Consider the following 15766-nt stretch of genomic DNA (forward strand, 5'->3'; position numbering starts at 1 on the left):
TTGTTCTGTTGTTGTTACTGTGCCAAAGACATCTAATAATGTGTTTTTTTATAATATAATTTCTAATTACGTTTTCATTTAATAAAACTGCTTTTGATAACAAATTACGTTTGATCATTATGTTCATGTTATGTTTTGTAGTTTCAAGTTGTACCACTTTACTTTTAGTATTTAACCATCCAACCTAATTATAAAGAGTTGTATTAATTACATTTAATATAATATTATCACATAATTACTTTAAAACACGCACAACCCATTCTATACAATATATCAAGTAAAAAACATTGCATTATTATAAAAGAATCATTGTCATTAAATATGGCAGCACAGCTTATAAAGATTATAATGAATAAGAAACAAACATTCTTGTTTATCTGCACGCTACAGCTGTTAATAATTATTACTTGCGTTGCTAGTATGCCGCGTGCGGAAGTACGCGCGCGCGCTCCGTCGATGAAGGTAAGTATATCAAAATAAAATGTTTAAAAACATTGTATAATGTTTTAGATTATCATATTGATTTAATCTACTATACGATTTATATATAAAAGGTCGTTTTTATATTGAATACAAATTTAATGTTAGAAATGCAATTATTTGCGATATTAAAAAGTGACACCTGCTTGCTGCGAGATTTAAAAATGTGTTTGTTATATAGTAGAAGTAACATACGATATCAGTGAAAACTAACTAAAGAAGAAATCTAATATTTCTTATTGAACACTCTTCAGACACGTGACGAATGACGTCAGCTGATAGATTGCAATCCCACATGCCAAGCCTCCTCAGCTTAGGACACATAATGAGTAATGAAGACAATGAATTAACATCAATGTTGTGAAGGTTATTACCAGAGATAACGAGAGATTCTAATGCTAATTGAACTTGTTTGAGAGAACATTCTGTACCCAAGTCATTGATGATGTCAGCTGATAGATTGCATTCACTCATGTCAAGCACCCTCAGCTTAGGACACATAATGAGTAATGAAGACAATGAATTAACATCAATGTTGTGAAGGTTATTACCATAGATATAGAGAGATTCTAATGCTAATTGAACTTGTTTGAGAGAACATTCTGATACAAAGTCATTGATGACGTCACCTGATAGATTGCATTCACTCATGTCAAGCTCCACCAGCTCAGGACACATAATGACTAATGAATACATTGAATTAACATCAATGTTGTGAAGGTTATTACCAGAGAAAGAGAGAAGACGTAATGCTAATTGAACTTGTTTGAGAGAACATTCTGATACAAAGTCATGAAATACATCACGTGATAGATTCCGAATCTCAACACCGTTAGTTTTATCTTGAATGCCTAAAATGTGTGCAATAACTCTTCCCTTTCGCTCCAATGCCATCTCACTACAAAAGGCATCGACACTATCAACACTATCATTCATCCAAAGCCTCTCCAGCCAAGACAATTGCATAATTAGACGTATGAAATGCCCGTCACATTGTACACCTGGACTAATGTAATCAATAAACATTCTTATGGAGGTAGATATATCATCCAAATGATTATTTATTTCTAAATCTTTGATTGTCATGTGATTAATTAATTCATTTATCATATCATCTTTATGTTGTTTTTTAACAAAGTTTAAATTTCTCGGCAGATTGCGATATGTTGACAAACGATCTGTAACCCAGTGCTTGAGGAAACCACCAGCTTTATCACCAAGGAAACCAATTGCAAACTCTCTCGCTCTGTATAAATGCTCACTCTCTCGTATCACCTCCCACTCATCATCATCCAATGGTGTAAGTAATGTTCGTACATCTGAGCACTCATTCTCCGTACCTTCACTTTCACATAATTTGCACAAGTAAAATCCCACCAATGACTCTACTATCAACTTGTGAGGAGGCATAAAAATGTTATCAAAATTCGATTTTAAAATCGGTGGTTCTTCGTAAACAAATCCAAGTTTCACGGACATATCAACCAAATCTTTAGTCGTATGTTTATCATTCAAATCTTTCATGTTTATTGAAAGTTGGTTTACTTTCAAGCTATCATACATACATTTGCCCAACAAAATCATAGCATTTACATGCTTTGCTGGTGTGTCTTCAAATTTAGAAAGCTTGGCGAATTGTTCTTGTTTGTTGAACTGATTCAAAATATTACGAAATATTTCTTTAAAAAGTTCAGCTTTATCTGTAGGAAGGCTTTGACTGCCTTCCCACAGCAAACAGATTGAACAAAGCAGCATTGGATTTTTGCACATTTCATACGCTTCAGGATGTTTTTTCCCAGCCAGATAAGTGTCAATATCCAATTCGTTTCTAAGGGATTTTCCCAATTTTTGTTGTTCAAAATAATCAAAATGTTTGTCAATGTACTTTCCTATGCTCTCTTTGTTAAACCCATTAACTCTTACATGTACGTCACATGCTTCTACGAATTTATCTATGTTTTCTGATCGTGAAGTAAGTATTACGGAACTGTTTTTTAAGTTGTTCTTTTTGAACAGACTAAGTACGCTTGGATTATTAAATCTTAATTCATCTAACCCATCTAGAAGCAGTACAATTTTATCGTCATGGGTCTTTAGAAAATTTTTAATTAACTCTGGATTTTGTGGAAGTTTCGTGTGCATGCTAAACTCTGTCATATCAATTTGCTTTACGATTAAACCTAAGACATCTTTGTCTAAATCCCGTACACTTAAAAGAAATACAATTTTACCTTCAAATGCTTTAATCGATTGAGTAGCCGTAGCCCAGTTGTATGATAAATGCCTTAATATGGTAGTTTTACCTATCCCACCCTCGCCATCTATAAGAGCTCTACATCCAGGTGTGGAGCTGATTACATCTATCACTTCTGTTAATGTTGTTGGTTTGCAGTCTTTATTCTTTTTAGATTGCTTGCGTAGTTCCAAATCAGTGAACATCTGCGAAATGTCAACACTGTATCTATCACGCATTGTTGCTGGTGTAAATATACTGGCCTGGCTACACAATTCCCTTTGTCTTTGAAGCAGATATTCTTCAATTTTGTCTAGATGCGAAGAAAAATGGCAAAAACAATATTTAGTAAATTAAATTTTATTTAATAAGGGCCTTGCAATTTCTAGTACTGTAATACAATAGGTAGTACTGGAGCCTCGTCGAAGTAGTAAACCGAGTAAATAAATAGAGGGCGACAAACACAATTTATTATCAATCAGAAAGAAAACTCTGTTAAACGACTGGTGGTCGCCAGCAAATCGTAATAACCGTTTCAATGTAGAGCAATCCACCGCTTATATGGTAAAACCTAATGTGACGTGCTAGTGCTAATGTGGTCATTGATGATGAAAGCTTATTTTTATACATTCACTTTTACGACATTAGCTTTGTAACACGCACGTATTCACTTTTTTGTAGGTGAAATAAAAAAGTATTACAAATACTACTAGTAATGTATAACAAATTAAAGATTTTTCAGGCATCTCGGTACAACGTTTTTTCTTAATACGAAAGCAATAACAAATTACAGAAATAATATAAATTGCGTTCAAAGTGATAGTTTTGACAATTAATTTTAATAGGAAAGGTTAAAACTGTAAATAAATTTTCTTTTATTCAAAATTGAAATCATGCACTCGTGTACGAATTAATTTAATTTAAAACCTTGCCATTTATCCTAAATTAAAACTAACTGGTAATATCGGGAAGTTGCTGTTGTAAACACGCGTTTGCAATATTAAATGTATTGATTTTACGTATTCTATTCTTTGGTTTTTCGTGAAAAGAGAATACACCACCACAGAAACTGTGGAGAATAATATTGCAAAAAATAGAAATAAGTATAATGTCCATATCAAAAACGTATTGTAAACTAAATTAAGGAATAAGAGTTGAAAATGCAAAACTTGGTAATCGTTATTGACAAGGGGTTATTATAGCCTGGTTTAACTTAAGAAATGATTATGATGAGGTATTTGTGGTATATCAAACATTGAAAGAGATAATGAAAAAAGAGAATGACGATTGAGATAATGTGACGTCCTCAAACGTCTTTGGTTATTCTTTTTGTTTCGTTCTGTTGAGTGTAATGTTTTTGATAAAAGGAGAAAATAAAAGTTTTTGAAAAAAAAAAAAAAAAAAAAAAAAACCACGGCGTGTGACATTTTTTTTTTATTATTATTAGGTTAAAAATGTTACGTGAGATGTTTATGATTGAAACTGAATTAACAATTATCTACGTCATAATCACATTTATTTATAATTATCCTCAATTTTATGCCAATTGGCATACACAATTGTGCATTTATAGGCTGTATCCATGAAAATAAAAGGATTATAGAGGGCGGCAAACAGAATATAGCATTAATTAGAACGAAATTTTAACATGTTATTTGAACTAAGATGATTGTAACTACAGTACATGAAATATTACGGTGAATTACTATTTTTGAATTTGATTACAAAATCTCATCAATTGTTTTACGAAGACATTTTATCAAATTAATTAAATATTAAATGAGCAAAATTAAAGTAAGACGATGTGATTTTATCATTCATTCAATCTTTTATCTCGGAATCTCTGGTTCATAGAAAGTAAAATTACATATAAATGAATTAAAAATTAAAAAAAATAGACCGTACTAATTACTACTACTCATCTCATATTTTTAATGCTTTAAGAATGTTTGATTGTTACAGAAATGTAGTACGAGGCCACGTATACACTTTCAAATTTGCCAATGTATATTATATGTGACCTGCTCTGGCAAAGTGAAACATAAGTCGAAAATATAAATTTTTCAGATTTTTATTCTATCTGGTAGGAAATGTTATATCCTTTACAATGATACCAAACTTAATATTTAACATGAAGGGGATCCCGAGATATTGTACGTTAAGTCGAAGCATGTATAAAGAAATATACAAATAACAGTTTTGAGAAAATCATGATTGAATGTCAATGTTATTTTATAAAACAACAACACAAATTAATATTTGTTAATCTAATAGTGTATACTTTCTAAGTATCACACATTCACAAAATATGATACAATGAAATGTTTTTTGGTAGGATATTGATTACTGTGACAATGCATACAAAAAAATATTTCCACATTCTATGTTAAGTACATACTTGTGTTTCTTTTAAGCACTTGCTTAAAATGGTAAAAAATGGGGTAAATTAATGTTTTTACACTAAAAAAACTGTATTATTCTTTAAGAATTAATTAAATGTATACAATAAATTAAGTTATATAACATTAAATACCATTTCTTGAACTACTGGATTTAAGTACGTTCTTAAAAGTTACTTAAATAATTTAAATTTTAGTTGTGTAGTGCCTGCTGATTAGATAACAAATACAACTTAAATAACATTATGCGATTGCTTTAATCAATTAAATAATGGATATGATTTAAGCACATACTAATGTATTAAGTTTGTTTTAAGCATTTACTTAAAATTGTGTAATGTTCATGAAATTATGTTGGTGTAAGTGCATAATAATAGCCTACAATAACATGAATTAAAGCCCCATTCCCTACGTTTTTTAGATCTAATTTAAGATCACAAACTATATTTAATGTAAAAATAATACTATATGGTCCTATTGCGATAACTTTTTTCGTCTTTAAACGGTTAAAAATGTGAAAAATAAATCGATTTTAATAATTATAGCGGCCCGCTATAAATCCCAAAATGCATTGCGCGCGGATTGATATTTTTGTTTTTCACCTGTAATTCGCCCACTTTTCGATCGATCGTGAAGCCAAAACAAATGGAAGACTCCTAACTTTTCAGCGAAAATACCGGGTGTTCCCCAATTTGTATCAACGGAGTCTGGCAAAAATAGAAAGACAATTAATGCAGCAACTATACAACGTCAGGCTAGGTATATAGCTAGCGTACGATGTTCGTACGTTACCGATGTTTACCAGCTAGGCCTACAAAACTAAGCCTAGCTAGGCTAGGCCTGAGACCGTCCACGAGAGGTCGATCGCCGCGAGCTACTTAGGTAGTGCATTGTTTCTCACTTTTTATCATAATTTACCATAAAACGTACATTTAAGACAAGGAATGACATGGTTTAATGTTTTTAAAGTGATATATATGTATTATTTTCCAAAAAACGTCCAAAATTGCAGGGAAGGGGTCTTTAATACAATACTTATTATGTAAAAACAATAAATATGGTAGGCCTATGTGATATGTAGGCAAATAAAAGTGCCACTTAGGCCTAGCCTACCTATCCTAGCTAGGCCTATTTGCCCTGCAACATACCTAGCTAACCTACCTAGGCCTAGCTAGTCTAGTCTAGACCTGCTAGGCCTACCCTAGGGCCTAGCTAGGCTAGGACAAGTAGGCCTAGAAGGACCCAGCCTGGAGTCCAAAAGGCTACTTAGTAGGCCTAGGCTAGTCACTACACTGGCTGTAATAATTTAATATCATAGGTCCTTTGCTACTCTCATTATGTTTTTATTTTTTAGTCATTGTATTTGGCCCAGGCCTAGGCCCTAGACTAGATCCATCGATTATCTTAAATCTGAATTGTTTACACTTTCTTCTCCGCGTAAAAAGTAAACAGGTCAAAGGTCATTATAAGGATAAGCCAATTACAGTACTGTATTTCTACTACGCGCTAGCCATTACGTGGCGTATCCTTGACAACGGATTTCTGTTGTGTAAAAATTACGTCAGAGAAGCTTTTTACCTCCTCTAATTCCCGCTGAAGAAGCCAAAAATATTGAAAACCACTTGAAATACCCACTGAATATGGCTTATGAATATTTAAATTTTCAGACTCTACCATGTTTCTAAAGGTAGCTATACAAATATTTTCATAAACTGCACAGTTTTCTAACAGTGTTTCATGCACTTTATTTCATTTTTTTGCAACAAAATGAAATCAAGACAAAAAAGGTACTCATTAAAATTATTTATTTAGCCCTTTTATAAACTTAATTCACACAAAATGAAACTTGATCTTGATTCTTAAATAGTTGTAGATTCCAAAAAGGGGAAAACCCTATTTTCACCAAGATAGTGATTTTTAACGTACATAGTACTTCTATAGGTCAATACACTGAATAAAGATCAGCGAGTTATGTTTCACTATGCCAGAGCAGGTCACATATTATTGTTGTTTATTTTTTCGCCAGTATCAGAAACTTTAATCACACTTGATGGTTAATGAAGTTATTTTTGCAACTTTTCGTTTTTTCATTGAATTGTAGCGCAGGCGGAAATATAGAGGGCGGCAAACACAATTTTTAATTCATCCGAAATGATAAAACATATTATTTAGGGCCTACTCTGAAATAAAATATAACTTTTTAGTAGACCTATATTTATTTGTATTCAGTAAACAAACTTTGTAATGCGGATTAGAATTAAGCTTATTGGATCTCAAAGAATGATAATATGTGTAATATGAGTCTTACTTATTATGATGTTAACAACATTTCGTTTTTCAAACAATGAAGCTTCCTAATTATTATATCGCTACATGTGGTCAGGATTGGAATTAAACATCAAGAAGGATTTTGTTTAAATATTATTATTCTGAATGCAACTAACCTGTTTCTGATTTACCCTCTTTTGGCATTCCTTGTCCTTCATTACTACTGGTTGCCACTTGTCCTATTTTAATAACAGAATAATAAGAAACAAAATGAAATACTTATTTTACTTAAAAAACTACCGATTGCGAGCAAAATTATACGGTAAATTATTAGTAACTGACCTGATTTAAATCTTTTTCGCATTCCTTGTTCTTCATCATTACTACAAGTCGCCACTCGTTCTGTAATAATCAAATAATAATAATACGAAAAACAAATTAAAGACAATTATTATTATTTTACCTAAAGAACTACCGATTGCGAGCAAAATTATACGGTTCATTATTAGAAACTAACCTGTTCCTGATTTAAATCTTTTTCGCATTCCTTGTTCTTCATTACTACGTCTGGTCGCCACTTGCCCTGTTTAATAAATGACAGGACAAAACATGAATTTAGGCTACAATGATATTCTATACTGGTAATTCTTTAAACATTAATTAATGTTTTTTTAGCTTTTCGCACTAACTTACCTTCAGTCAGAAGTGTTACGCTTGATTCCAGTCCAACTTGTCTTAAATTGTTAATGAATTCTTCAATTTTTTCTTCACAGATTATTCGTCTCTCTTCCAAATCCAGAATCATACTCCAGGCATCTTTGTAATTCTTTAACGCACTACCATTGTATAATGCATCGATTCTGTCCACATCAGCCTGTCTAAGTCCATTTCCGAAAGCTACAATTTGTAGTCGATATCGAGTGAACTTAGTAATTTCTTTAACTTCAAGAAAAGAATGTTTGAGACGATCTATGACACCAAACTGTTCAGTTACTTTTATTGTGTCGTCTAGCAATATACGATTGTCTGAACTTAAACGTCCATTTGCCCTTAATTCCTGTAGTAAGTGTATTGTTTTGGTGGCGCTGTCTATTTTCGTTACTGCAATCAAATCTTGGTACAAAACTTTCAGCTTTGTGACGAGATTATGTTCATCATACCAAGTTGAAAAATTTACTAAATCCAGATCAAAATCTATGAAATGGTGGAAAAAGAACAATTTAAACAAGTGTATTATTATTTAATGCAACACCAGGATTACTGTATATAATCATAATATGTAAAGCGGACCAATCTTTTTTTATGTCGGTACTTATTATACTAATATGTTTATAATATTGTATTAAGTCTTTATGAGTGAATACATTATCAGTGTACCTGTTGCCATTTTTTAATCTTCTGCCTTCATTTCTGAAAAATAAGTGTTAAATCGGATCATTATTCACAAATATATCTACTTCCGATAGGCTATGATGTATACTTATGAAGTGATGATCGTTTCATATAAATTCAATGTAACGATAAGATCAATGATTGAACTGTCTGTAGTGTGGTGCATCCGGGCAATTTATATAATGTTCTTTATGTCTTGCTACTACCCGTGCGTACTTTAGGATTGGCCAGGACAGGTTGGGCATCAGTGACAAACTGAACACAAACTAACTTCACACATCTTAATGGAATATTAGTCAAAACTAAACGAATTTACTGTATTACACTAGAATAGTTAAAATATAAAAACAGAAAGTATAAGTATTGTATCTGTTTTGTTTATTGTGATGGCCACATTCTGAATTGAGAGACGAGAAAAATGTGTGCTTGTTCTTTATAGAGTGTCAGATACGTTTAATTAACAGGAACAGGTCATTTTCGATCCACAACCACACACTCGCTCCCTCCCATTAAACGTAAAAATATTAAACTATTTTAGTAAGCCTACAAATGGGGTCCGAGTAAATATATTATTTGTAGTTCGGGTTCTGGTAAGTATTGCGCAGAATGCAAGCGGAGTGAACACCCGCTACATATAGGATTATGATCAGGTTCGGCAATCACCCGAGGATTATGATCAGGTTCGGCAATCACCAGAGGATTATGATCAGGTTCAGCAATCACCCGAGGATTATGATCAGGTTCGGCAATCACCCGAGGATTATGATCTGGTTCGGCAATCACCCGAGGATTATGATCAGGTTCGGCAATCACTGGCAAAATGAGATCGAATGTTAGCCTTGAATAGAACCGTACTTAAATATAACAATATATAAATACATATAAGTAATAGGATATAATGCGTATGGTGATGGAATTCTTCAGAGAAACTCGCTGTTTGTTGACGATTATGTGACGTGGCACACAGATAGTACGTTCAGTGATATTAACAAGACATTTACCACAACCCACACTCTCCTCCGAATAACCATGGATGCATAACCATTAGAATTATACCTATATTCTCATGTTATTGTTCCGAACTATATTAATGAAATATTGTAAACTTACAATTGGCTAAAGACTGGACTGTAACTGGATCTCGTATCTGGACTATCAATATACCGATACAGTTAAATGTGACGATTTGTAGCAGCAACTGCTCCACTCCCTTTGACGTCAACTACTGTGTAATTATTATTCATAATCCACGTATATATGCTGTATTGACTTTGGCCGTGACGTCACAAAAACTTTTCTACGGTCCAACTGTCTTTCTGTTGAAACACAATGTACACGATTATATAGACACCGTCGTACGATGTCTATAAATATCCAATTCAAAATTCACTAGAAAGTATTTTTAGAAAATTACCTAGAATCTTTTTGAATAATATTTAAAAACTGCAGAATTAATGTGTCCGACTTTTAGTCTATATTATATTCATGGTATCTTTTATTTGCAAAAACATTAAAATACAATGGCAGCCAAAAGCTGAAATAAAGTATCTTTTACAAATTACAATTAAAGATTAGTAAATAAACAGCAATACAATTAATGGTACTATACTTACTAAAACTAAAATTTGTAATATTAAAAGGGCAATTTATGATTGCAGATAATAATTTTTCTGATATGCATATTATATCCACACACATTTATACAAATGTGTAAATTGCAAAAGAACTATAAATATGCATTTCAATATTCCAATATTCATTTCGTAGCAACTACGCGTCATTCTCTTTGAGGTCAACGACTACGAGATTGCGAAGTAAAGAGTGGCTGCACTGACGTCACATTATGTTTTTTGGAAACTTCAGTAAATGAAGGACCTTTAAACACATGATTTGTGGCAGTTGTACAGTGTATTATTTTCATATTAACGTTTTTATTGAAGTCATAATATGATAGGTGATTGCAATCTGTATCATAGTCGACATTGTATTCGCTGTGTCATCATAATATATGTGATTGCAATCTGTATCATAGTCCACATTGTATTCGCTGTGTAATCATAATATGATATGTGATTGCAATCTGTATCATAGTCTACATTGTATTCGCTGTGTAATCATAATATGATATGTGATTGCAATCTGTATCATAGTCTACATTGTATTCGCTGTGTAATCATAATATGATATGTGATTGCAATCTGTATCATAGTCTACATTGTATTCGCTGTGTAATCATAATATGATATGTGATTGCAATCTGTATCATAGTCTACATTGTATTCGCTGTGTAATCATAATATGATATGTGATTGCAATCTGTATCATAGTCCACATTGTATTCGCTGTGTAATCATAATATGATATGTGATAGCAATCTGTATCATAGTCTACATTGTATTCGCTGTGTAATCATAATATGATATGTGATTGCAATCTGTATCATAGTCCACATTGTATTCGCTGTGTAATCATAATATGATATGTGATAGCAATCTGTATCATAGTCCACATTGTATTTGCTGTGTAATCATAATATGATATGTGATTGCAATCTGTATCATAGTCTACATTGTATTCGCTGTGTAATCATAATATGATATGTGATTGCAATCTGTATCATAGTCCACATTGTATTCGCTGTGTAATCATAATATTATATGTGATAGCAATCTGTATCATAGTCTACATTGTATTCGCTGTGTAATCATAATATGATATGTGATTGCAATCTGTATCATAGTCTACATTGTATTCGCTGTGTAATCTTAATTGAGTTGTTTTTCGTTATACGTCACAATTGGGTTCTTGTTACCAGCACGCTATTAAGGAAGTTATCAAAACGATCTCTTTTATGATCTCTTTCCTTATAAATCCAAACTGGCAGAATGTTGTCTTTCTGGTGAAGGAAATAAAACTAATGTTTAAAAGAAAAATGAAACAAATTCCAAGATCAGATCTTCAGATTATTGTTACATGTGCATATGGCCTATCATAACATAAGGAAGATAAGCACAATATTATCTTGTAGCCATTTTTGTTTATAATAGATAACATTTCTCAACTTACTCAACTTAATTGTTTTCTGATGTATTTATTTACAACAATGTTTATAAGAATAAACGTGCAATAGTGTGATGTACCCAAATATGGTAGTGATATGACATCATCGTGTTCATATAAACATCACATTTTTGTTGTAACATAAAATTTAATAGTGTAGACAGAGCTTAAGAAGCAAAACCTTACAAACTGAGGATCAATAATCGTTTTTCTTGTCTGAATCCACCTCTTTGTTTACCTCACAATTGTTTTTGCAAATAACGTTACACAGTATCGATGGAAATGAAAAAATAACCAAACATCCAATTAGTTTACAGTGTCTTATTCTGACGTAATTACTGTTCTCGTACGGTATGACGTCACTTGCTTCCCGCCCACAGTGTTGTCTGCCTATATTAGCGTGGTACAATGTTGTCTACAAATGTTCCCGTACGGTATGACGTCACTTGCTTCCCGCCCACAGTGTTGTCTGCCTATATTAGCGTGGTACAATGTTGTCTACAAATGTTCCCGTACGGTATGACGTCACTTGCTTCCCGCCCACAGTGTTGTCTGCCTATATTAGCGTGGTACAATGTTGTCTACAACTGTTCCCGTACGGTATGACGTCACTTGCTGTCTACATTAAAAACATTCTGTAACTTAGTATTTTGCGGCATACGTTAGTATCTTGAACCTTTTAAGAAGACCATTCATTTTGCAGTCGCTTCATTTTTACATGAAGAAACCGTTGAGGCAATTCATCCAGCATTCGAAGAATGGGAAAACATGAACATAAGACCCATATAATAATATTACTCATGCATCATCATAAAGGCATAAAAGAAAAGGTTGATATTATTGTAAAGTATATTGTCGGTAAAATGGTGAATTTAATCTAATATTTCGATTAAACACTATTACATCATTGTAAGATGATGATGACGCACGCGCACATGATTGTGTATCAATAGCATAATTTGTGTTTCCCCGAAAAGTAGTGTTTAAATAGAGGGCGTCGATCTTGAATAAGGCAGGTCAAATCTTGCGTCTATGTGCGTTTCTAGTGTAAACATGTAAAGCATTAAAATGAAACATGCCTTAATGACTTAGATTTGAACATTAGTAGGCCTACAGAGCTTGATGATTTAGATTTTGACGAGATTGCGAAATTATTAAAATGAGTGATTGACGTCACATTAGGTTTATAAACTTCAATAATGGAGGACCTTTTAAGCATTTGTGGCAGTTGTACAAACTATTGTATTAATTATAATAATATTCAATTTCAATTCAATTTCAATTAATTTCCACAATATAATAAAATACATACATAAATGCAACGAAGAAGGGGGGGGGGAGAGGGGGGAGAGTCATATAAGTCATAAAGATCGCCTAAATTGTTTAGTAGGCTATATTAACTTTACAATACTTAGTGTTGTATATTCTGGTACAGCCGCTCCATAATCTCTTTGCTTTTCTTCCTTATATCTATATTTTTTTAATTTATACTAACAAATGTCTTTTTATTAATATTATAATAATAATAATATATCAAAAATTTATTCAATAATATTTTTCGCATAATATGCAATCTACGATAATTTAATTAATTGATATAAAAAATGTAGCCTAATAAATAAATAACATCATTTGAATAAAAGAACAGAGCACACATCTACACATAATCATAACATCGTATACTCTATCTCTATATAACAATTTTTTCAATCTTCTATCGACTAAAGCCGAGGTATAGTTGTTATCTCGGAACCGTTCTATGGTTACCACCAGGTAGGCTTCTTCTTCTTCATTAAGCTTCTATGAATGGATGTACTGGTTGGGAGCAGGAACGCTAGTAGACCAAACCCAGTACCGTTTTGATTACGATCAATCAGGAAATTACCTCACGATATTAAAGTCAAAATGAGATGATGAGATTTCAATCTGTATCATTATTGTATTATTTCGCTGCTGTTTACTCGTAATTGAGTTGTTGTTCTTCTCGTTACGTCACAATGGGTTCTTGTAATACTATAGCGTTAAGGAAGTTATCAAAATAACAATAATCTCTTTAAAATCTTGAAATATTGTCTTTCTGTTGAAGGAAATAAAACTAATATTTAAAAGAAAAATGAAACAAATTGCAAGATCATATCTTCAGATTATTGTTACGTCACTCATAAAAGCCTATCATAACATAAGGAAGTAAAGCACAATATTATCTTGTAGCCATCTTGTTTATAATAGATAACATTTCTCAACTTACTCAACTTAATTGTTTTCCCGATTTATTTGTTTACAACTTTATGTTTATCTATAAGAATCAATGTGCAATAATCATAACGGTATTCTCTATTTAACAGTATTTTCTGGAAGCAAAACCGTTTTAGGCCTGTAGGCCTAACTGTTGAGGATCATACGATGGTCATTGCATTTTGGTTGTACTCGTGCACAGTGATAATGAATAGGATACGATTAAAATCAGTGTGAAGCTTTACCACTGTGCGCTAACTATACCCATCTTGGTTGTACTCGCGCACAGTGATAATGAATAGGATACGATTAAAATCAGTGAGAAGCTTACCACTGTGCGCTACTATGCCCATGTTGGTTGTACTCGTGCACAGTGATAATGAATAGGATACGATTAAAATCAGTGTGAAGCTTTACCACTGTGCGCTACTATACCCATCTTGATTGTACTCGCGCACAGTGATAATGAATAGGATACGATTAAAATCAGTGAGAAGCTTTACCACTGTGCGCTACTATACCCATCTTGGTTGTACTCTAAAATCACTGAGAAGCTTACCACTGTGCGCTACTATACCCATCTTGGTTGTACACGCGCACAGTGATAGTGAATAGGATACGATTAAAATCAGTGAGAAGGTTACCACTGCAGTGCGCTCTATACCCATCTTGGTTGTACTCGCGCACAGTGATAATGAATAGGATACGATTAAAATCAGTGAGAAGCTTACCACTGTGCGCTACTATGCCCATGTTGGTTGTACTCGCGCACAGTGATAATGAATAGGATACGATTAAAATCAGTGAGAAGCTTACCACTGTGCGCTACTATACCCATGTTGGTTGTACTCGTGCACAGTGATAATGAATAGGATACGATTAAAATCACTGAGAAGCTTACCACTGTGCGCTACTATACCCATCTTGGTTGTACTCGCGCACAGTGATAATGAATAGGATACGATTAAAATCAGTGAGAAGCTTACCACTGTGCGCTACTATACCATCTTGGTTGTACTCGTGCACAGTGATAATGAATAGGATACGATTAAAATCAGTGAGAAGCTTACCACTGTGCGCTACTATACCCATCTTGGTTGTACTCGCGCACAGTGATAATGAATAGGATACGATTAAAATCAGTGAGAAGCTTACCACTGTGCGCTACTATACCCATCTTGGTTGTACTCGCGCACAGTGATAGTGAATAGGATACGATTAAAATCAGTGAGAAGCTTACCACTGTGCGCTACTATACCATCTTGGTTGTACACGCGCACAGTGATAATGAATAGGATACGATTAAAATCAGTGAGAAGGTTACCACTGTGCGCTACTATACCCATCTTGGTTGGGATGCTAGTCAAGTCGCCCCATCGCAAAGTCGCCCCATACAAAGTCGCCCCTTACACAGTCGCCCCATCGCAAAGTCGCCCCAAAACAAAGTCGCCCCGACACAGTCGCCCCATCGCAAAGTCGCCCCATCGCAAAGTCGCCCCAACGCAAAGTCGCCCCATCGCAAAGTCGCCCCATCACAAAGTCGCCCTATCGCAAAGTCGCCCCAAAACGTTAAAAAATAGTTTACAAGTGCGTAAAATGTCGCAATGATACACAAAATAACACGGAACGTGTATGCATAAAAGGGGAAGTCCCGCCATGTAGTCTCAGGTTACACGATCGTCACGCACCCCCATCATCA

At 33.5% G+C, this 15766-nt stretch overlaps 1 protein-coding gene and 1 long non-coding RNA gene across 3 annotated transcripts; one reads left to right on the top strand and one right to left on the bottom strand.

Annotated features, from left to right (window-relative positions):
* Positions 1–23: 23 nt before the first annotated feature.
* On the bottom strand, positions 24–10014 carry LOC140044455 (uncharacterized). Of its 2 annotated transcripts, XM_072088973.1 has the most exons (7): positions 9883–10014; positions 8758–8790; positions 8074–8574; positions 7898–7963; positions 7723–7782; positions 7557–7619; positions 24–3026 (listed from the first exon to the last, which is right to left on the bottom strand). In XM_072088973.1, the coding sequence occupies exons 2-7, from the start codon at positions 8765–8767 to the stop codon at positions 694–696; spliced, it is 3033 nt and encodes a 1010-aa protein (XP_071945074.1). In that variant the 5' UTR covers positions 8768–8790; positions 9883–10014; the 3' UTR covers positions 24–693. The 2 variants fall into 2 exon arrangements, with proteins under 2 accessions (XP_071945074.1, XP_071945075.1); XM_072088974.1 differs by lacking the exon at positions 9883–10014 and having other exon boundaries at positions 8758–8966.
* On the top strand, positions 5556–8582 carry LOC140044459 (uncharacterized). The gene is made up of 2 exons (XR_011844460.1): positions 5556–5994; positions 8154–8582. It is a non-coding gene; the product is annotated as an uncharacterized lncRNA (long non-coding RNA).
* Positions 10015–15766: the final 5752 nt, after the last annotated feature.

The sequence above is a fragment of the Antedon mediterranea genome, chromosome 3 (assembly GCF_964355755.1).
Source record: "Antedon mediterranea chromosome 3, ecAntMedi1.1, whole genome shotgun sequence".
In the NCBI taxonomy this organism is placed as follows: domain Eukaryota; kingdom Metazoa; phylum Echinodermata; class Crinoidea; order Comatulida; family Antedonidae; genus Antedon; species Antedon mediterranea.

What these genes read in the sequence shown, in the direction of transcription:
- LOC140044455 (XM_072088973.1), bottom strand. An exon ending in AAGATTTAAATCAGGAACAG is followed by an intron (nt 7,783 to 7,897) that starts GTTAGTTTCTAA and finishes TGATTATTACAG; the next exon opens with AACGAGTGGCGACTTGTAGT. An exon ending in GCGAAAAAGATTTAAATCAG is followed by an intron (nt 7,620 to 7,722) that starts GTCAGTTACTAA and finishes TTATTAAAATAG; the next exon opens with GACAAGTGGCAACCAGTAGT.